The following is a 22,886-nucleotide window of genomic DNA, read 5'->3' on the forward strand; positions in this document are numbered from 1 at the left end:
AGATTACAGTAAATACCCATTTGTAGTGGTGGTGGAGGAAAAATGTTGGGTGCCAACCACCAGGGTATTGGTTTTAAAGGGAGCCAATAAGACAACATGAGTTCTTCACCACTCTGCATATTACTAGTAATGCCACATCAGACCTATTACCTCTAACACAAGGGGCCTTATCTGCAGAATGATGAAGTCCGATTAGAGCCAATCTTGAGATCTAAATGGTGCATGGTCTAAGCCACAAATCTCTGAGGGAGTCTCAGGAATTTACTTATTAATACACTTGCGGAAAGAATGGCTTATGATCATTCAAATTCCTACAAGTGTTGACACAATTAGAGAAATGTGGATTTATCATTCAGAATTGATTCTGAAAATAGAGATTGTAGTTCACAGTATGAGATTGTAAGTGGGGAGGTTCAGGAAAAACATGAGAAGCACTTTCTTTCTTCACTTTTCACGGAAAGAGTAGTGAAATGTTAGTACAACTTAACAAAAGATGAACTAGTCTAAAACAGTCAGTGTATTCATAATGGTTTGTATATAGATAGAAGAATTGTTAATTCTGGAGACTGAAAGGTATGACTACCAGGTTTAGGCAGACTGGATAGTTTTTTTAAAATCTGGTAGTGGATTCTTTAACATATTTTCTGTTTCATAGTTATCTCTGCACCATTTGTACTCAAATGCATAGTTCCTGCCAGTTACAAGATGCCAGGCAAATCTGCACAGCAAGACTCACCTGGAAAAGACATCTTCATCCAGGAGCTTCTGTCTTTACAGCTCAGCTCCTATTAGGTCATAGATTGGAAACTTGCTTTTAATGTCATGGTAGTCCTCCTGACATGAACACAGGATTATAAAATATCTCCCTCACTATGCCAACTCGAAGCAATAGAAAGTAAAATAAAACACAATTTACAACTTATCTCCCGTGTGCATCAGGCATTCACAATAACGTGAACCCTATCCACGTTATTGCAAGGACAAAAGGAACCTCCAACCTACTATCACAGATATACTTTATAGCTTTCAACACATCAACCACCCTTCATCACGCAAGACACAGGAACATTAGAAGTAGGATGCCAGGATGATCTAACAGAACTTACCATAAAACATGAAAATAAGTGATACTTCTATAAAACAAAATGAGTACCTGTTAATTTACAGAATGCACCTCTATTCGCAATAGGGGTATCTCGCAAAAAATATCAGAAAGGCATCTCTCAAAAGCTAATGCTCAAAAAAGAAGGTACCTCAAACAGATCAACAGGGGCATATCCGAAACCTGCTTAAAACTATGTCAGAAGGGTGTCTCGTACTCCACACTCAACTCTCCTATCTTACTACTTGTAACTTATCAACACTAGGTCATGGCAAGTTGTAACTTGATTATTAAAGGGCACCCCATCACCCTTGCTAAACCCATCTTTAGCGATATTTCGCGAAGAGAATAGGGCATCAACTATGTAACACTCCCCAACTAAGTAAATTTTGTCTCAGTTCTTCAGGTAGAGTTCCATAGAGAAGGGACCCACTAGAGAATGGTTTCATTTAAGCAATGTATCTAGTCCTAATATATTTTTTACATTTGAGCTTTTTGTGACCTGCATAATTAAGAGAGTAGATAGTCAAGTTGATTCAGATGAAGAGCTTTAAAGGCTGTTAAATAATAGAGTATTGATATAGACTGGATACAAAAATTGTGATGGTTCAAGAGTTAGAGAAAGGTGGAGCGGTTTTAATAGAATGTTTTAACATTTTGTTGGAATAAAACTGGCAAAAGATAGAAAGGATAAACTGAGTGAAGAGGAACTGAAAATGTGCAAGAAATTTAATAGAGGTAGATAATGTTTTTGATACAGTAGTTAAAGTTGTTTTACACAGTTTCTTCTCTGTGCCTGCACCTGTAGTATTGTGGGCAATTGGAGGTAAGGTTTATTCCTATCCATCAAGAAAGTGTATTTTTCATATAAAGGTAATGTTTGAAAGAATCACACTTCAAATGTATGAGGACTTGCCTAGTAAAATAATAAAAACATATCAGTTTTCGTTTTCAGAATCAGTGACGACATAAAGGTAACTGATTTGGAGCTTGGAAAACTCGCAAATAACATCCAAGAGCTACTTTACAGCGCCTCTGATATCTGCCATGATCGGTGTGTCAAATTTCTCATGGCAAGAGCAAAAGTAAGTTGATGTGTTAACATATAGTTTTGCACTCAGATATATATTTTGTATTTTTGCATGGTTTTTGCATGTAATACAAAACAGGTAATCCATAATAACATAAACTCCTTATACCCACACTTAGTGTAAGTCATGTTTTTCATATTTAATATAACTCTTCAGTATAACTAGATCATTCTTTTCCTCTCCAAGGGCGCCATCTTTCTGTCAGCCAAACTCCTGCCTGGCCAAATGAGCTAAGCAGGCATCCACTGGCAGATCATGAGTGGCATCTCCATCTAGATGTGACGCAGGACATCTTCGAGGAGTGGGAAATGCAACAGATGTTTTCCACCATTCAGACTGTGCAGCATCGTCAAGGCAATCAAGGGGCTCCTGTATGCATTCCTTCGTTACCTTTCCTGCTTCAAGCTCTGAAGAAGATTTAGACTGACCAGTAGCAAATAGTTCTCCTTGCCCAGACTGGGCAAAGAGAGTGTGGTACCCAGAGCCCCATAGCATTTGTCCTCTGATCATACTACCATTTCAGGAGGACCTTCTCTCTCAGCAATGAGGCAGGGTCCTACATCCAAAAACACAGGCTCCATGTGTGAGAGATTCAATGGCCTCACCTGAATGCATTTGATTCACCATCCCAAGTGGTTGTGGATGGGCAGCTGGCCTCAAGGATGACAGTCCATCTATGCAAGGTGCTGGGAGAAATTTGTTGCCTAGTTTGATGCCTGAAAATCCGAATCCTTGCAGCCCAGAATCCATGAGATGCTCTTTTGTTGGTGCTGTCTTTGGCCAAGCAGGGTTGTGTGTTTGGTACAGTGAAGTGTTATGCGTTGGACCTCTCGTTCTTCTTGTGTTCACTGGACTAACCGTCCTTGCTTAAGTCAGCGGTTGTGATGCGTTTTATTAAAGGTTTGACCAACGTTTTCACCCCCAATGCTTCAGTAGAACTGAAATCTGGTCCTGACATTTCTTATGTGCTTTCCCTTTGAGCTTTTACATACCTGCTCACTAAGGCAATATCAGTAAAATGGCCCTACATCACCTTCTTTCAGATAAATTGGTGCTGATTACCTGGACAGCCCTCCTACCAAAAGATCGTCACTCCCTTCCACTTTGGGCATTCTACCACTGCCAGCTGTTTTTGTCCCACCTCGCCGCTCAAAAGAGGAAGAGAGAATTAATTGTATAGAACCTAAGAGGGCATAGAGCTTTTACATCCACTGCACAAAGCAGACCCCATAGGATTTTGCAGCCTTGGGGGGCAAATTTTGCAACCAAAAAAAGCAACATTTGCAGCCCAAAACCTCAATATGTGCTGTATTTTTGCGGTTAGCAAAAATGGGCCTGCCACAAAAATACTGAAGGCCTGTGCTCTGTCACTGCTGGAGACTATGCCATGTCAGTCTGTAACGTTGCAGAGTCTCCACCAGCACCGCACCTGAAACCAGAGGGTGTCTGATGCCAAAGAGAGTAGATTACAATATGAAACCTGCTCTTTTTGGCAACAGATAACCTGTGCATGCAAGGCAGCAGGGACTGGAGACGGGTGGGTGCAGGCGATAGAGTGGTGGTAGAGAAGGTTCAGGGTATATAAAAAAAGAGAAGACATGGAAGAGGTTAGAGGTTAATAGGAATGAGCGGGTCGAAGGACAGCAGTGCAGTGGAGGATGGGGTGCAGGAAAGCCTTTCAAGGGCCTTCAGAGTCCACAGGGACAGACAAACGTGTCAGGTGGGCTGCAGGCTAATTGCACAGAAGGGGGCTCTTTGCATTTTCAAAGGCAGGCGACAGAGGGATTTAACACCTATGCTGCCTGCTGGCCAGTTGCTCACCCTCTCTTTACTGGCTCAGCGGCAGCACGGAGCCAGTAAAGAGAGGGTGAACGTCATGTTTTTTTTAGCATATTTTGCGGGTCCTTTTGTAAAAATTGTGGGATTTTTACAAATTGCTGGTTTTGCTTTTTTTTTTAAGTGCAAATCGCGAAGACCTTGGGTCTGAAAAGGAACATTATGTGGATGATCAGCTCTTTCTGGGGTTTTCTGTAACAAAAAAGGATAAAAGTGTGAAAGAAGACCTTGTCGAGGTAAACAGTCCTCTGTATTAAACTGCTAAGCACTGCACAAGAAGTAGCCCTATGAAGGTTTGATAGCCCATTCCAACAGGGTAAAGGCTGTCTCAACAGCATTGGTCTGAGGGATGCCTGTGTTGGATATCCGCCAGGCTGCGACATCGGCAGCAGGAATACATTCACTAAACTCTACTGTTTTGACTGACCAAAATGACCTTCCCACTGCATTTAACTGAGTCCAATACCCACGCGCTCACCCTTTGGCAGGTCCTTCTACGGTATCTATTCTAAAGGTGAGGAATCTGCTGTTAGTTGTATCTATCAGAAGAACAAGTTACTTAGCTTGGATAACACATTTTTTTATGGATACTGTAGCTTACTGCAGATTCCTCACTGCCCTCCATCCTCCCTCCATTGTGTGGATGCCTCTTTTACATCTGAGAAGTTCCCAAATTAGAGACTGGCACAGTGTCGCCTACAATTTGTTTAACGCTCTGCATCTGGAGGCGCCTAAATAGAAAGGTGACAGAAACTGATGTGAGCTGTCAGGGGTGATGCTTATATGTGGCTCTGCTCGATCACTTCTGGGGCAATGTTGAGTCACTGCTTAGACGAACAATACCACCAACGGCGTGCAGGAGCACTGTTGAGAAAACTCTCCGAATGCAGTCTTGTGAATATTCTAAAGGTGAGGAATCTGCGATTAGCTAGAGTATCCACCAGAAAGAGTGTTACTGACGGTAAATAACTTGTTCTCTTCCAGGGGATCTTCATCAATAGTCATAATCTCTGAATTGTCCCGCCCACGCGCAGGATCCCGAAGCACTTTGCAATACATGTGTGTGTGTGTGTGTGTATATATATATATATACTTGTGTGTATGCGCGTATCCATAGTCTGAAAGGATATATATATTTATATATAACTAATGTATGTATGGTTCATTTATGTTGTGTTTAAAAAACCATTCCTAATTGGGAATAAAAAACAGATATAAAAAGAGATAAGAAATATCTGTCACAATCCTCTCCTGTAAAACGGAGGCTATAGATCCAGATTTAAACTGACACTGTACCTTTTAGGATCCATCCTTGCTCCAATGTCCCATCATGTACCAGGGGTGACTGTTAGGTTAATTCATTTTTCCGTCTCCCGTCAGCAGCAACTTGGAGCACTGAGCTCGGCCTTTTTTTTACTTTTATTGATAAAAATCCCTTTGAAAGCTTCCAAAACCAATTTTACTTGACATCCTTTAGGACAAGAGACATTTTCCAGCCTTTTTTGTCAAGTTTTTTTCCTTTTTCCTGTCCAAAATGCCTTCACTATTTGTTAAGTGCCCTATTTGTGGAAAGAAAAATGCCAAACCAGACCCTCACAACCTCTGCATAGTTTGCTTCCTAGAAGACCATTGTCCAGAAGATTGCGAGCACTGAAGGAAAATGTCAAGGGGAACACTAAAGAACAGTCAGCGGATCAGATTGCTGAGTCTTCAGTGGAGCAGTGAGTACCCAACCTCAGGTCGTCTAGAGGTGCGAGGAGGTATTTTACCACCTACCTATGCACACTGTTCCTGCTCACATGAAAACCACTTTCTTGATCGATGTCGAGGCTTATGACATCAGGAACAGATACCGTACCAACTTGCTCTCCGTCGAGAATAGGTGTACTTTGCCGTCAACATCGAGACATCACAGTAAGTCGACATCGAGACCACTTTCATCGTCGAGACAAGGCCATCCGTTCATGTCTAAAACCTCTCCTGCGACATCAAGACTGCCTCCATCGACGTTAAGACCACCAACATTTGAATCGCAAAATAAGGAACAGTCTCATTCAGCGCCAAGACCCCTGTCTTCTGCTTCACCTTCTCGCGGGCACTTGGCAGACTGGCTTCGCTGCTTCAAAGAAAACCAATACCACATTCCTCAGACTCTGAGTGTTCAAGAGCATATTCACCCACAAGGGACGTCACACCAGTAGCGAATGTCTCCTTCTGCTTCCCCAAAGGGAACGGAGTCTTTGAGGTTTTATCCCAGTAGACCTTGTCCAGCTACTCTTCTGGCCCCTTTTGCACCGACCAGCAAAGACTCTAGACAATCTAAAGTTCGTACTAGATCTTGGTCGCCAAGAAGATCTAAAACACCCAGGAGATTTATTTCTTCAAGGAGATCCAGGTCTTGTTCAAGGCGACACAGATATCATAGTGGGAGATCTTCTCCATGCAAAACCTCGAAATGAAGACACTATATTCCTTCATCACACTCTACACATACTTCGATTAGAGATTATGCTCCAACACTATCTGACTCTTCAACTCCCACAGTGTCGCCAATAGATGATATCAACACTTTTAATGAGGTGTTGGTTAGAGGGGCTTCAAAACTGAACATCTCCATTCAGACTCCTACGACATCTACCTCAGTGATTTTCGAGACCATTTATAACAGGGCTTCTTCAAGGCTTTTTTGGCCACTGGTTCCTGGTATTTTAGATCCAGCCATGCAGTTTTTCTGAACTACATCTTCAGTCGGCTACCTCCAAGGTACTTAAGAAATACAAGGCCCTAGATCAAGATTCTCTCTTGTTAAGATCACACCCGCTTCCAGATTCGGTAATTATCTCGTCTATACGAAGATCACATACAATAGCTCCTGATGGCGGTCTGACGGTAAACATCAAAGTTCCCTGCCAAACGAGAGTACAGTCCTAGTGGCTTTCTATGCTCCACCTTTATTATACTCTGAAGAAAATATACTGATGATTGCCTGATGACAACCTTTGTTGTAGTAGATGCCCAACCACTGTAGGTGCATGCAGTGCTTAATTTGTTAAAGAATAATTGTAGGGGCCCAAAGTTTTGCTCAGACATCTGCAGCTGGCGCTTTTGTAGGTCAGAGTGCTGAACACCAAGACTGCATAGTCTTGCTTTCACCTCCTGCATCTTTAATCCACCACCAGACACTCCCTGCCTTGATCTCATTCTTGCAAGTTCTCTTTTATTTCTACTTTCTTCCTTTATCACAGTTTTTTAATCTTTCTAATCAGGGTCGGATTGGGATTGCAATTAGGCCCAGGCAGTCCCATAAAAGTGGCCCGTATTTGCGTATCAGGCACTTTCACGAAACATCATTTGGTTAGCCTCATTGGACTCCTTTTTAGAGAAATGTTTAGTAACCTGAACATTTTAAAGCCCATAGCATTAGTACGATTGGTGAAAACGAGAAGCACTGCATTTTGACTAGGTAGGCAAGTTGAAAGAAAATGGCCCAAGGGCCACAATACCTGATGTGGTTAGGGTTCCCACTTCGCTGTCTTTTTACCGACATGACCTGTATTTTAATATCCTGGCCGTTGTTTTCCTTTGATCAGTATGTAAACGGCCAATGTAAGTTGAAAGCACTTTAAAATATGTTTTAAAGATGCTTTACTCAACTGTGACTAACAGTTAAGCTAAAAAAAAGACAGAAAAGCTATGTTCATGTTAAAAATGAATATGGATATTTTTATATAAAGAGTGCTCTCTAATTATCATGTTCTGGCCCTTGTAGAATCGTATGACATAAATAAGTTGCTGTTTTATTTTCTAATTGCTTTTCTATAGTTTTACATAATGTGGACTCATTGCTAGCGCATTGGAACGATTTACACGGGAAATAGTTACACTACACAAGATCACATTTATTTTTACTTTAGACTTTGGGAGATTAAGTGATTTGCCCAGAATCACATGATGTTGAGCTGGCGCTGGGACTGGAACCTGGTCTCCAACTGCCAAAGTCGGTAGCTTTGGCCACAACGCCACATCCTCTCTAGTTTAATAAAAGTCTAATAAAGGTCACCTCACAGTGAGGGATATGCAAATACACACACACACCCTCCAGGAAGGCTTCTCTCAGTTCACTCCTTCCCCAGCCCTCCATAGCCTCAGGGTGATGGCCTTGCAGGGGAGGAGCCAAGAAAAAGAGACAGCTATTTCTGCTCCAGTGTGGCCTGAGATGTAGATGGCCCATATACTAAAGTCCTGTTCCCCCAGTGAGGCCCCTGCCACCCGCCCCCAACCACCATTGCCTGATTGTGATGGCCTTGCAGGAGCGGGATCAGGGGCAAAAGACTGCTTTGCGGCCCCACTGGGGGGAAGGGGCCGAGGTAAGAATGACCCAACAAGTAGAACAACACCGAATCACCATTAAGGCAGATTGTCACTCTTAACACCCTGGCCCCGCCCACCATAGGCTGAAGTGCGATGGCCTGGGAGGGCAGGAATGAAGCAGAGGTCCTTTAAAAACTGGCCCACATATCACCCTTAGGCATCGGCCCATCATCCAATTCCCGACTGCCCGCCTTCCCAATCCGACCCTGTTTCTGATCCTCCTACTTTCTGCCTTTTTCAGTGTTCTGTCTCTTGCTCTGGATCAAAGTCGGTTGATGAAAAATAAGTGAAGGTCCTCCAAAAATCAGTGCTGGTGGTCTCACCTGCAACCACCAGCTATATGATGATAGAATACCACAGTCTGACCTTTGGAATTCCATAGCCATCTTCCTGGAGTAAGAGGTGAATTGAAAAATTGAATTCCATACCAAAACACCACTGTTAGGTCTGCCCTCTCCTAGTACACCTAAGTGAGGGTGACTGGGAAATCTATTCTTTTTAGGAGCCTCGATTCCCAAGCATTTAATCACCAAGAGATGGAAGGAAGAAATTCCAACTACTGCCAGTGAATATGTTTGCTTCATAAAATGTGTAACCCACCTGGAGCTTTGCTACTATCTGATAATAGGCATAACTATGAAAAGAGAACATATATGGTCAACTCTGACCAAATTTTGATGAATTTGAGGCCTGTTTTAATGAATGAGTAATGTAGGTGTATAGTATTCAATATGTAGGTTACTTCAAAAGACGTGGTAATTTCATACTGTGTTGTTTTTTACTAGCCATTTTTATGACAGTTAACTGTCAAGTCTAACAGCAGATCTCATATGTCATTTAGGATGGATTTCTCGAGAAGCTGAATTCTTCAGAATTTGTTGCCCTTTCACGGAAGGTGGAATCCTTTGTGCTGGACACTGAGAAGGTTTGTGGGCGAAGAAGTATGTCATTGCGTGGGGCACTTCAAAGTCAAGCTAACAAATTTGTCAACCGATTCCATGAAGAGCGAAAAACAAAACTAAGGTTTGGCATTTTCGTTATTTTTTATTCTTTGACGAAACCTCAGCAGGATAATCTCATAATCTGGAAGGAACTGGATATTACAATCTGCTGTTTAATCTATCAGTTTCGGAAACTATGAATTAAAAGTGCTGTGTGCGAATGCCAAAAAATATAAACATGTAAATGTGTTTGCATTGTCTGTCAATTCTATGGCGCTCTCCCTGTCTGTATCTCACGCTGGTAAGCTCTGAGGGAGAGAGTGAGCATCATGCAGTGCCTTAGATATCATTTATTAACACATACAAACAGGATAAGTCTGTTTTAATGAACATTGAGTTGTAAAATTTTGGATTAAACCTAGTTTATTTGAAAGTCACCCTACCAATGAGTTTTATATTTAGCAGTTCACAAGTGGTGCTTTACTTTATGTATTTTTTTTAAAACAATACACAGCAATTTCATAACAGCACTAGACTCAAATTGAAAACAACCAATATGTTAATACGGTACAGTGATAAAAGCTTTTTTTGAAGACAAGCATATACACAGTGGGCGACCAAGACCCAAAAGCCCACCTCCTTGTCAACAGGACCACCTCACCACAGATTAGCATAGAGTGGGGCACCTGGCAAGGTTGCTCGCTTTCCCACTCCTATTTGCCCTAACTCTGTAACCATTAGCAAATGTGATTAGGAAAAGAGAAGATATGAGGGTAATCAAACTGGTTTCAGAATATTTTAAAGCACAATGTTTGCAGAGGTTTTATGGACACCCTTGAGGATCCTACTGATTCTATGCATCGTCTTCTAGAGCCACTAGGAGCCAAACAAGTGGTTTCATGGTGGAGAATCAACATCACAAAATGTGAAGCCTTATTGTTGAACCTGCTACAGCGACAAATGAGAACCTGAGAGAGATGATTTCCATAAACTAAAATGCAAAGAAAATAACATATCTGGGTATACAGTTGGGTCACACAGTGTTACAAGTATTTACTCTGTTATTTCCAAATAGATAAAGATATAAAGCAAAACCTCAGAAAATGGCACAAGCGACACTTCCTCTGGATTGGTAGGATAGCTGCAGTCAGCATAAGGCCTCTACCTAGGATGTTCTACCCATCTGAGGCAACTCCCCTAACATTATCACCTAGCATGATCAACTTCAGTCAGTGATAAACAAATGTATTTCATTGAGGAGGACACCAAGACTGGCTACAATAACATTCTACAGACCTGTTTCCCAGGGAGGATGGCATTCCCTCATGTACAGACTTGCCTTCAAGCAGTTCAACTTGGATATTTGGTAGAGTGGAAGAAAATAGATACGACAAAGCAGTGGTGCTTTGTGGATCATCTAGTAGCATGCACCTCTCTTTGGCAGATACCCTGGCTTCCATGTTCTCAAAGGAGCTAGAGGTTGTATCCCTCCCTCATCACCAGTGTGAGACTTTGGATTTGTAAATGTACAAAGGGGGCCTACATTGTTCCCATCTCCATTTACTCCCCTATTCTTTCGAGCAGATTTTTTTCCTGTATTCAACAAAACATATTTTCAAATTCAAAATTGGAGGGTGAGAAAATGCATCATGATGAGCTGATCAGTTCGGGTTGGACTGTTCCCATGGGAAGCAGGGTCACGACTGATTTGCATGTGGCTGGGTCCAAACCGAAATGGTGTGGTGAGCAAAAAAACGATAAATTTAGGCCCAGATCTCTGACTGGTGGTGAGTGTTTGAAATTGTTTCGTATTGTATCCATCAATTGTTCTTTTTGCATTTGTCACCCCAAGTGGGACGGGTATGACCAGACGTGGGTCCCGGGCTCACCATGCCACTGGATTCAAGCTATCCTGGCTGATGAGGAGTGATATTCCAGAACAACCGGTCCTAGGATGCTTGTTTCCGATCCTGGGAAGACCTAGCCTGGCAGTTTGGGCTGGACTGTTCCCATTGGGAGCAGGGTCAAGACTGATTTGCATATTGCTGGGTCCAAGGGTGAGCAAAACAGTGATGGATTTAGACCCAGAACTCAGACTAGGGGTGAGTGTTTGCCATTGTTCAGCATTCTGTCCTTCAGTTCGTCTTTTTTCATCTCTCTGGTGATTGAGCAAATCTCAGATGGGTCTAAAGAATCTAACTTTAGAATGATGCGGGAAGGTTCCTGAGGCTGCCCAAAGAATAATCACCTCATGGGAATTGGTACAAATGCAAAGGTGATTAATAGTCGACGAGGAGATTTTGAAGATTCACCAGAAGAGGCTTTTTACGGAAATGACAAAAAAACACCATTGGTGTCCTCAAGTTTCTTGATTTGCGGATAGAAATTTGTACTGTTTGGGACTGTCATGGTAGGCTTCGTTCAGTTGGGGTGTTAGGGAATATTGGACTACCCATTTTGTTTCACTTTCTTCACCCTACCCCCTGCTTTCTCCCTGTTGCCACCCAGGGAATGATAGAGATAGGTGTGGTGGAAACATTTGAGCAAGCGGACAGGGTTTAATAAACATGGCACAATATGGTAAGAGGGCGATTGTCAAGCTGCATCTCATGCATTGAATATTATCCAGCAGTGTATTAACATTATTGTGTCCTATGGCATTTCACTTTTATACATCCTAAATGTTTTCTTGCCCCTTGTAGTAACTGAAAGCTTATTATGAAGGTGAACATAGCACGACACAGGCACCGTTATCGCTTGGTAAATGGCAATGTGTTAAGATGTTATTTTCAAGTTTCAGACTTGGAGAAAGGTTGAATGTTTTCTAAAAAACGGATGTTAGAGTATTCATATGGACCAGACCTATAATGTTTTCCAAAACTGAGCACAATTTTAATAAACTTATTTTTTTTATTTTTCCTCTAAAAGCCTGCTCTTAGATAATGAGCGTTGGAAACAAGCTGATGTCCCTGCAGAGTTTCAGGATTTGGTTGATTCTATAACGGATGGAAAAATTTTGTTGCCTGAGAAAAAAACAGGAGGTGAGTGTCTCTTTCCTATTTTATCTATTTTACTGAGATTTTTGTACCACATATTTAACTACATGGACAGCATAGCTATGTTCAAATGTTTCCCTCTAAAAAGAAGTGCAGAGAAATAAAAAAGCGTTCTGGTGTAGTTGGAATGCAGACATCATTTGGGAGGTTAGATTAGGATGATACGTGATTCTAAGAAGACAGAAAGTTTGTCTTGGGGTAGGAGGGCTAGAGAAGTATGTGAATGTGATGCAGTCAACCTTGAAAGCAGTACAAGGTGCTGTAGTTAGCCAGGGCAACGGACTCACACAAAGTTATGTTCGAGGCATATGAGCTGCAGATTATACACTGTGCATAGATCGCCATCTGGTGTTGGGCCCGGATGTTTGCAGTTTGTTTTTCTTCTTGGACAATCTTTGGAAGTCACGAGTTCGGTGACTCCTCCTTCGGTCCGTGCTGCGCATGGGCTTCGGCTCCATCCTCAGATTGTTTTTTTCCGTCATCGGGCTCGGATGTAATACTTCGTGCTCCGGCTTCGAACCTTTCCAGTTCGACCTTCGACGAAAATCCTCGTCCATCGAGATTCTTCAGAGAAAATCATTTTCTTCATCTCTCTCTTCGGCACTTCCTCGATTCCAGGCATCAGCAGCGGCCTTCGGGCCTATCTCGACTCCGGTCTCGGCCGATGGAAAGGACTCCCTTCAAGAAGTGTCCAAAATGTGGGTCTAAATTTCCCCACACCGATCTACATCAGGTGTGCAACCTCTGCCTCTCTCCCGAACACGAGGCCCGAGACTGCCCCGCCTGTAAGTCTTTTCGATCGAAAAAGACTATTCGGGATCGACGAGCTCGACGCACCATGGCGCACTCATCGACCTCGGCTCCACCTGACATCTTCGGAGAAGACACCGGAGCTTCGGGACAGCAGCACACCGAACAGGAGGACGATGTCGTCAGCGCTTCAGAGGCCGACGACTCCGACGTGGAGGAGATCACACCGGCGCAGAGGGTCGTGAGTACTCTACCCCCTCCCACTCCCGCGCCCATACCGAAAGAGACTCCGGTTACACCTTCGCCTCCGGGCCTAGGGATAACCAAGCACATCGCTTCCATCACCCCACCTTCGGGCCCGGTGAAGAGGCATCATAAGTCTCCCGGCGGCTCGGGCTCGAGCCAGCCTACTAGCGGCGCCGAAAAACACCCTTCGGCGCCGAAGAAAACTACACCAAGCTCCGTTCCGAAGCCATCGGTGTCGAAACCTGGCCTCTCGGTGCCGACCAAACATAAATCCCTCGGCACCGACGCTCCCGTGCCGAAGCCTGCCTCGGCACCGAACAAAAAATCGGAGGCCCCGAAAAAGCATGGCACGGATAAACCAACGAAGCCGTCGGTTCCGAAAACATCGGCACCGATAGAGGAATCGGTGCCGGAGGAGCTATTCACGCCAGATCCTCGTCAAAAGACTTTAACAAAGGATCCAAAGACTGGACATTTGACTTTGTCTTCCAAGAAAAGACATTTAGACAAGTTAGCTCCTCCTCCACCGCCAAAACGGAAGGACTCTGCCACATCCCCCTTCAGAGTACCCTCCCCACCACCTCCACCTCCTCCACCTCCCCCATCTCCGCCTCCACCTTCTCCACCCTTGCCTCATCGCTCTCCAACCCCGTCTCCAGACCCTGATGACCAAGGGGATCCATACTATGATCCAACAGATGCCCCACAGGACCCCACTCCTCCGGGCACACCAGACCCATGGGAGGATTATCATAATCCAGACGTCCCAGATGTGCCTCAGGATGATCTTTATCCATCCAGGCCATCTCCACCAGAGGACTGCCTGGGGTTCCACCACTTGTTGCAGCGGGCGGCACACTATCATGGGGTGGAGTTACACATTGATCCAGTTGAGGAAGACTTCCTACTTGACACTTTTGACATCGCAGAGAAATCCACTGCCATATTGCCCATGCTTAAAGGGGTGACCAAACATGCGGCAGAGGTTTTCAAAGACCCAGTCAGGGCTGGGGTCTTAAACCTCAGAATAGAGAAGAAATATAAGGCAGCCCCCACAGATCCTGCCTATATTAAAGGACCTGCACCCCTAGACTCATTAGTGGTATCCACAGCTAGGAAGCGATCCAATTCTCAGTCATCAGGTGAGGCTCCACCACCCGATAAGGAGTCCAAGCTCTTAGATGCCTCAGGCAAACGCACTGCCTCGCAAGCTGCCAATATGTGGCGCATCGCCAACACGCAAGCGCTGCTGGCACGGTACGACAGAGCGCACTATGATGAGCTGGAGGCTCTCATGCAACATCTCCCAGAGAAATATAAAAACAAGGCTCATGAACTAATCAGAGGGAAAGATCATTACCAACACCTCTATTAAATGTGCCCTTGACGCAGCAGACACAGCTTCCAGGGCTATAAACACCAGTGTTCTGCTTCGCCGCCACGCCTGGCTCAGAATCTCAGGCTTTAAGCCGGAGGTCCAAGCATCTATATTGAACCACCCTTTTGACCAGCAACACTTATTTGGCCCAAAAGTAGATGAAGCCCTGGAAAAAATGAAGAAGGATACAGATACAGCGAAGTCTATGGGGGCATTACAATCCCACACCCCTAGACGCTCCTTTCGCCGTTCCTCCTTTCGAGGCACTGGCAGAGGTTACTCTGCTGACAACGCCTCTACCTCCTACAATTCCCCCCTCAGACTACCTTCTCAAAGGGCTATCAAAGAGGTGGATATAGAGGGAACAATAATAAAGGCAGGGGCAAAACCAACACCACCCGTTCTGCCACTCCGCCCACACAATGATTTTCCCCCGCTGCCCCCAGACCATTCCACTCCAGTCGGGGGCAGACTACAAGACTTTTTTCAAACCTGGGAGACCATAACATCAGACAAATGGGTGACCCAAATTATTCGGTCAGGGTACTGTCTCGAACTAACATCTACCCCCCCAAATATTCCACCCAGGCACCGTACAATGTCACAAGAACATACCACACTGCTGAAACAAGAGGTACTCTCCCTCCTGCAAAAACAAGCTATAGAGCAGGTCCCCGTCAATCAGCAAAATTTAGGGGTCTACTCTCTGTACTTTCTGATACCAAAGAGAGACGAGACCCTACGGCCCATTCTAGACCTCCGGCCTCTAAATGCATACATACATTCAGACCATTTTCACATGGTAACTCTCCAACAAGTTCTCCCACTCCTCTGTCAGGGCGACTTTCTCACTACACTGGACTTGAAAGACGCATACTTTCATATTCCAATACACCCTTCTCACAGAAAGTACCTCAGATTTGTGGTGGACGGCCAACTTTATCAGTTCAAGGTTCTCCCCTTCGGGGTCACAACCGCACCACGGGTGTTTACCAAATGCCTAGCAGTAGTGGCAGCACACCTCAGAAGACAACACATTCACGTCTTCCCCTACTTGGACGACTGGCTAATAAAAGCCGCGTCCTACAACCAGTGTGTGCAACATACAAACACTACCATCCAACTACTCCACCAGCTGGGCTTCACGGTGAACCACCAAAAGTCCCAGCTGATACCGTCTCACACAAAGCAATACCTCGGTGCCACGATAGACACCTCAAAAGCTATAGCCTATCCCAATTCAGCCAAAATCGCACGCATACAAGCCTTGCGCCAAAGATTCCTTCTTCAGCACTCTCTCTCAGCAAGAGTGTTCATGAAGCTAATAGGGATGATGGCATCTTGCATCTTCATAGTGCCTCATGCAAGACTCCACATGCGTCCACTCCAAGAGTGCCTAGCACGCCAGTGGAACCAGGCCCAGGGACAGCTTACGGATCTGGTGTTGGTGGAGGGTCGCACCCATCGCTCTCTGCAGTGGTGGAACACCACAAACCTTTCCAAAGGGCGACCGTTCCTGGACCCGGTTCCTCAGGTGATTCTAACAACGGACGCATCGCTCTCCGGCTGGGGAGCGCACCTATTACACCTCACAGTGCAAGGTGTATGGACGCCACAACAAAGGTTACTCCACATCAACCATCTGGAGTTATTGGTGATCTTTCTAGCCCTGAAATCGTTTCAGAAACAAATCTCAGCCAAAGCAGTCCTCATTCGCACAGACAATATGACTGCAATGTATTATATTCAAAAACAGGGGGGGGCACACTCTCCCCAGCTCTCTCGCTTAGCACAGAGCATATGGAGATGGGCAATCCCACAAAAAATCTTTCTCCTGGCACAACACGTCCCAGGTATACAAAACACCATGGCAGATCTGCTCAGCAGACAAACGCAACACATGCACGAATGGGAACTGCATCCACAAGTTCTTCACCCATTCTTTCACAAGTGGGGGCATCCTCAAATAGACCTCTTCGCCACCCACGAAAACAAAAAATACCCAAGCTTCGCTGCCAGATACCCACACCCATTGTCCAAAGGCAATGCGATATGGATGAACTGGTCAGGCAAATTTGCATACGCCTTTCCACCTCTCCCGCTAATTCCATTAGTGGTAAGGAAGCTACAACAGCACTCCCTCACACTCATTCTGGTAGCTCCAACATGGGCCAGGCAGCCGTGGTACACCACACTACTACAGCTCTCGGTGGTACCACACCAAAAACTGCACCTGTCCCCATGCCTCCTAACCCAGAACCATGGAGAAATCAGGCACCCGGACCCAGCTCAGCTCAATCTTGCGATCTGGCTCCTGAAATCTTAGAATTTGGATACCTTAACCTTCCCCCTGATTGCATGAACATTATCAGGGAAGCCAGACGTCCTACCACTCGAGCATGCTATGCCGCAAAGTGGAAGAGATTTGTTGTTTACTGCCGTAACAATACTATCAACCCTTTAGATGTATCCATACAGCACATCATATGCTATCTGCTCCATCTTCAAAGGTGTAACCTGGCATACTCATCCATCCGTCTACACCTAGCAGCAATTGCTGCTTACCTGCAAAACAGACAGCATTTATCACTTTTCAGAGTGCCTGCTATTAAAGCTTTCATGGAAGGCCTTAAAAGAGTAATTCCGCCCAGGGCACCACCCTCACCTGTGTGGAATCTAAACGTAGTTCTTACAAGGCTAATGGGTCCGCCTTTCGAACCAATGCATAAATGCGAGCTACAGTTCCTTACTTGGAAAACAGCTTTCCTCGTAGCTATCACTTCCCTTAGAAGGGTTAGCGAAATACAAGCGTTCACTATACAAGAACCCTTTTTACAGATACATCACAGCAAGGTGATACTTCGCACAAATCCAAAATTTCTGCCTAAGGTCATTTCCCCCTTCCATCTCAATCAATCGGTGGAATTACCGGTTTTTTTCTCGCAACCTCAATCTGTTGCGGAAAGGGCTCTACATACACTTGATGTTAAAAGGGCTTTACTGTACTACATACAAAGAACGCAACCTTTCAGGAAGACTAAACAATTGTTTCTTTCCTTCTCTCCACCGCATAAAGGCAACCCCATCTCAAAATCAGGGATAGCTAGGTGGATTGTAAAGTGCATACAAATTTGCTATCACAAAGCAAAAAGAACATTATCTGTTCCACCTAAAGCCCACTCTACAAGAAAGATAGGGGCTTCTATGGCTTTTCTAGGGAACATACACTTAGATGACATCTGCAAAGCAGCCACATGGTCAACACCGCACACCTTCACAAAACATTACTGTGTAGACGTGCACTCCAAGCAACAAGCTAGTGTGGGCCAGGCTGTACTAAAGACACTGTTTCAAACCACTGCAACGGATACCGGTGGTCGCCGCTAGGGTTGGGTACTGCTATATAATCTATGCACAGTGTATAATCTGCAGCTCATATGCCTCGAACGGAATATGCTACTTACCAGTATGCATCTGTTCTTGGCATGTAGAGCTGCAGATCTATACACGCCCACCCGCCTCCCCGGCTACCTGTATCCGTTCCAGTCTATCTTATTTAGCTACAACACACATGGGTTTCATTACTATTATCACTACGCTCTATCTTTTCCCTGCTGGCGAAAAACAATCTGAGGATGGAGCCGAAGCCCATGCGCAGTACGGACCAAAGGAGGAGTCACCGAACTCGTGACTTTCAAAGATTGTCCAAGAACAAAAACAAACTGCAAACATCCGGGCCCAACACCAGATGGCGATCTATGCACAGTGTATAGATCTGCAGCTCTACATGCCAAGAACAGATGCATACTGGTAAGTAGCATATTCCTTATTGTTCTGCCTCTCATAACAAAAAAGAAAGCAGATTGATGCACAGCACTAAGGAGGCACGGGCCACTATAGGAAGCCTGTTTAGAAGGGTGTTTCCACTGTCACTGTGGTCCAGAGTTACAAGTTACCTCAATACTCTAAAGTCTTCATTGAGAATCAGGGGTGTCATTTGCATTTGTAGGTAGGTGTGGCCAAGCACACAAGATGGTGGGCACCTGATCCAGAGCAGCCCGATCTGTCACTCAGTCTCTTATTGTTTATCTACAGCAAGCCTTCACTGGCCCTGCATTTATCAACCTTGATGCTCAGACAGGGAAGGGCAGGTCATCCTGCAGACATAGCTAAAGAAACAATTGCACTGAGACAGCTCATGACATTCACTCTGAGGAGTGCCAAGATGGCACCCGCAGCAGACCTAGAGTTGCACCTGAGGCGATCTGTCCGTAGCAGAAGACCACAGTGGTGGAGGGGAGTCCATGTTCTGCCAGACTGAGGAGACCTGCTTGATAGGCATGGCGGTCTGGAACATGTTAGGCTTGCCTTTTAACTGCAACCCACCTTGCATGGCTGTTGAGGGACCTGCCTGCAGAGAAGCACATAATCCCAAACCCAAGACCTGCTCTCCATAAAATGCTCCTTAGTGGGAGAGGACCTCCCCGGAGCTCGACCTAGAAATGCATAAATCTAGAGGACAATCACACATCTACCAAAGCTGGGGCGCGCGGTGGTGACTGCTCACTCTGAACTGTATAGCACATGCGACTGCTGAGTAGGGAATGCTGGGAGGGCAGCACTGGGCTGCCCCAGTCTATTTGGACAACCATTTTGAACTGAACACTACAATTAATAAATATGCTTACCCTTACCACAGCCTGTTGTGGAGGCAGGGGCACCACCAAGAGTATTGTGCTGCAAACACACGCACAGCAGAGCGGACTCCCAAGAGGGCACCACTTGAGCCCACAATTAATCCATATATTTGCCTGCAGCCTCTGGGAGCCTCTGGGAATGTCTCTGCCGGTGCTCTGCCTAGGGCTGGGCCATCAGACTGGGATCACTCGCACAGCAAGAAAAAACCTTAGGAGGACACCAGCCAGTTTTCTAGTTAGACTGGGAAACTGAAAGAGGCAGTGCCTTCAAGATGTGTTGGACTGTGAGACACATTATGGTAGGCGGCACAGGGGAGTACAACCCTCCACCCCACTTTACAAAGAGGGGGGGGCAATCCCCGTCCTCCATGATGGACAAGTAACATTCCTTAACACCCTGAAGCATCACCCAAAGGCCCTGGCAGTGAGGGGAACATCCAGTTGACACTCAGGTGGCCATGGATGGTCTTGCAACGCAAACTCTGCACCCCAACCCCCAGTGGACAAAAAGATCCATGCATATACTGTCTGCTTGTTGAAACTCAAAAGTGCAGCACTCTTGAGGGGGACTCTTTGGTAGTGCAGTGAGGGGGTCTTTTGGGGACCCCTTCAACATTCCTTCTAAGAAGTGACTAGTGAAAATACAATTGTCAACAGAAGCATACCTTTTGTGGAACTCCCCAAAACATCGCAACCAGAGTTACGCTTAGGCTAATCCCTCCTTTGCAAGGCAGACATCAAGACTGGAGAAGTGCATAGAAAGGACTCCAATATCAAAGACCTCCTACAACAAAGGTCAGCCCACAAGATGAACAGTGATGCTGTGGAACTAGGAACAGAGAGAGGCACAAACCAGGATCCTAGTGGATCCCAAGTTATTCGACCACTAAGGATTTCCTGCTACAAGCACTTCAGGAACTTAAAGATGAAATTAATGAGGTCAGTTCAGACTAATAGTAAGATCTGTGTAATATAAAAAGAGATATCAGTGATGTGTTAACTGTTGTCAGCTAGTTGGATACTAACCTTAATGAACAATTTGAGGATTGTGACCGCACACTCAATTTGAGGAACAATACATTTTCCTTCTAGAAAAATTAGAAAATCTAGAAAACAGATTCTTACATAATTGTATTTGCACCCTTTTATACCTGGAGACATTGCCTACGCTGATTTGCTGGTTTACTTCACGGATGTCTTCAATGCCATTATAGAAATATGTAAGTTGTTGTGGATCAAAATGGACAGGCACCAGGATCCCTCCTCTGATGAGAGCTGGCTCTTTCATGCCTTTTGTACAGGTTCACATCTACCACTGCGCAATCAAAGTAGCAAGTATGTCCAAAGTAGGCCGCAATTCCTAGTGTCCACCTTACCAAATCAGGGTGCAGATCCTTCTCATACCTGGGACCTCAGACCTGGAATAGGCTCCAAGCAGAATTTCAACAAATGGAAGAAGAGGCTCTTTTCAGAAAGAAACTCAAGATGTCGCTCTTTACATTCTATCTTCCTTTTTCCTCCCTTTGTTTTCCTACTGTCCGGTTTAACGCTGGGACACCCTTTTTGAGTAGCTGTGCGCTTAACAAATCTGGTCATTCATTCGTTCATTCAAGTAAGGCTCAAACTCTTTCAATGGTGTACAATTTCCAAGACCTCTTCCCAACAACTTTGGCTAAAAGGAAACCCTTCAAACGAAGTGCAGACTTGCTAAAAGCAAGAGTTGTTAAATAAAGATAAAGGATCTTCACCTGGGAGGCAAAACATGAACCACAGAATCCATCAAGGAAGTTCAGACTATCTTGAGCCTGAATCAAGGTGAATAAGATGACCACCCACTGCCAAATCAGAAAGAGATACAATCAGCCAGAGGTCAATCGAGTCCAGGAACACGCTAACACAGAACCCACTGCTCAGACCAAGCAAAACCAAAGCAAGCAAAGAAAGTGTTGCAGGGTAATGCAGCATCTCTGCAGATTGAGTTGGTAATGCAGAGCTGTGAGTTGACTCAGTAGGCCTTCTCTGACCAGATAAGAGACACTTCACTTCTTGCGTATCCTCCCCCTAATGGAGAGGGCTTGGATCTTGACAGCAAGATACCTACCAGGTGGGAAGGTGGGAGGTTGGTGGTCTGGGAAAGTCAACAGTATCAATTACTGCTACTATCTATAACTTTGGGATATCAGTAGAGCTTATCATACTTTTTCCTGGTAACAAACCCTTGGGGACACAGGGATAACTGGTTTCCCATGGAATTTAATAGGTTCACGTTTAATGTTGTTGGTTACTGTTTCTACTTGGGATGTTGGGCTGTTTGGAAGGGCAGAATGATGGGGGCGTGAAAGCCAACCTCTGTGCAACAGAAACAACCTCAAGGAGCAACCACCACAGGCAAAAATAACATTTTGTGTGATGGCCTTTCACACCAAACTTTTAATAATGGTGCCTCACACTCTGAAATAATGGTAGGTGCCTTAATAGCCACCCGCCCCAAAAGGGTGAACTTACTAAAAGGATTGCAAGATACGAGCGCTAATGTATGTTTCTTGCAGGAATTCTACCTACTCAAATTAGACCTGTGTGGATTGAAGTCCCAATACTTTCAATAGCATGCCTTGGCCCACAGCAAGAGAACCAGGGTTACTATATTCCTAAATTCCAGAAGAGCATTTATCAAATACCACACAAAAAACAAACAAGGTGGAGAGATGGGTGGCAGTCAATGGAATGTGGAATGGCAGCCCCATTACACTAGCACTTATGTATGTGCCTAAACTTGAGCAGGAAAATTAATCATAGACTGCATGAAATAGCTGAATTTGTAACTGCTTCATTGCTGAATGGGATCGACCTCCACATTCTTGTGAATGCCACTTTAGATATGTCTTAACAGAGGGCATGGGGAGCCCCAGAACTGTAACAATAAGAATAAATTTGTCTCGAAGCCCTGAGTCTTAGAAATGATTGGCTCTGGCAACACGCAAATTAGCCATACGGTCACCTAGACTACCTCTTGATAGTGACTGAAACACTTTAAGGACCCTGGCCTTGTTACAATTACCCTAAATTGGCTGAACAACTATTTCAAGGGACATAGTAGCTTTGAAACACCATAATGATAATCTATCTATCTATTGATAATCTAATGGTCCTACAAGAAAATACGGGGAAAATTAAAGAGTACCTAACAATCAATGATATGTGGGTTGGGAAAAAAGTAGTGTGAGGCGCATTAAAGCAGTCATCTGAGGAGCAGGTTGCCTTAGGCGCATGCGTGAGTTAACCCTGGAAAAAGGAGTTAGAACAATACTATATGTCAAATTCCTTACAAGAAGAATTGGAGCAAACTAATTGCAATTCAGGGACAACTTTTCACACTAACCCACTTCATATTAATTTGAAAAGTAACATGCTTCCATGA

At 44.7% G+C, this 22,886-nt stretch overlaps 1 protein-coding gene across 5 annotated transcripts in view; it reads left to right on the forward strand.

Moving 5' to 3' along the window:
- VPS54 (VPS54 subunit of GARP complex) overlaps nucleotides 1-22,886 on the forward strand; it is a 541,872-nt gene that overhangs the window by 313,054 nt on the left and 205,932 nt on the right. For all 5 annotated transcript variants that reach the window (XM_085612543.1, XM_085612546.1, XM_085612547.1 and 2 more), the window contains 3 exons: nucleotides 2,058-2,187; nucleotides 9,242-9,423; nucleotides 12,270-12,382. In XM_085612543.1, the coding sequence (XP_085468669.1) occupies nucleotides 2,058-2,187; nucleotides 9,242-9,423; nucleotides 12,270-12,382 (425 nt within the window). The remainder of the gene's footprint in view (nucleotides 1-2,057; nucleotides 2,188-9,241; nucleotides 9,424-12,269; nucleotides 12,383-22,886) is intronic.

The sequence above is a fragment of the Triturus cristatus genome, chromosome 6, assembly GCF_964204655.1.
Source record: "Triturus cristatus chromosome 6, aTriCri1.1, whole genome shotgun sequence".
NCBI classification, from domain to species: Eukaryota; Metazoa; Chordata; class Amphibia; order Caudata; family Salamandridae; genus Triturus; species Triturus cristatus.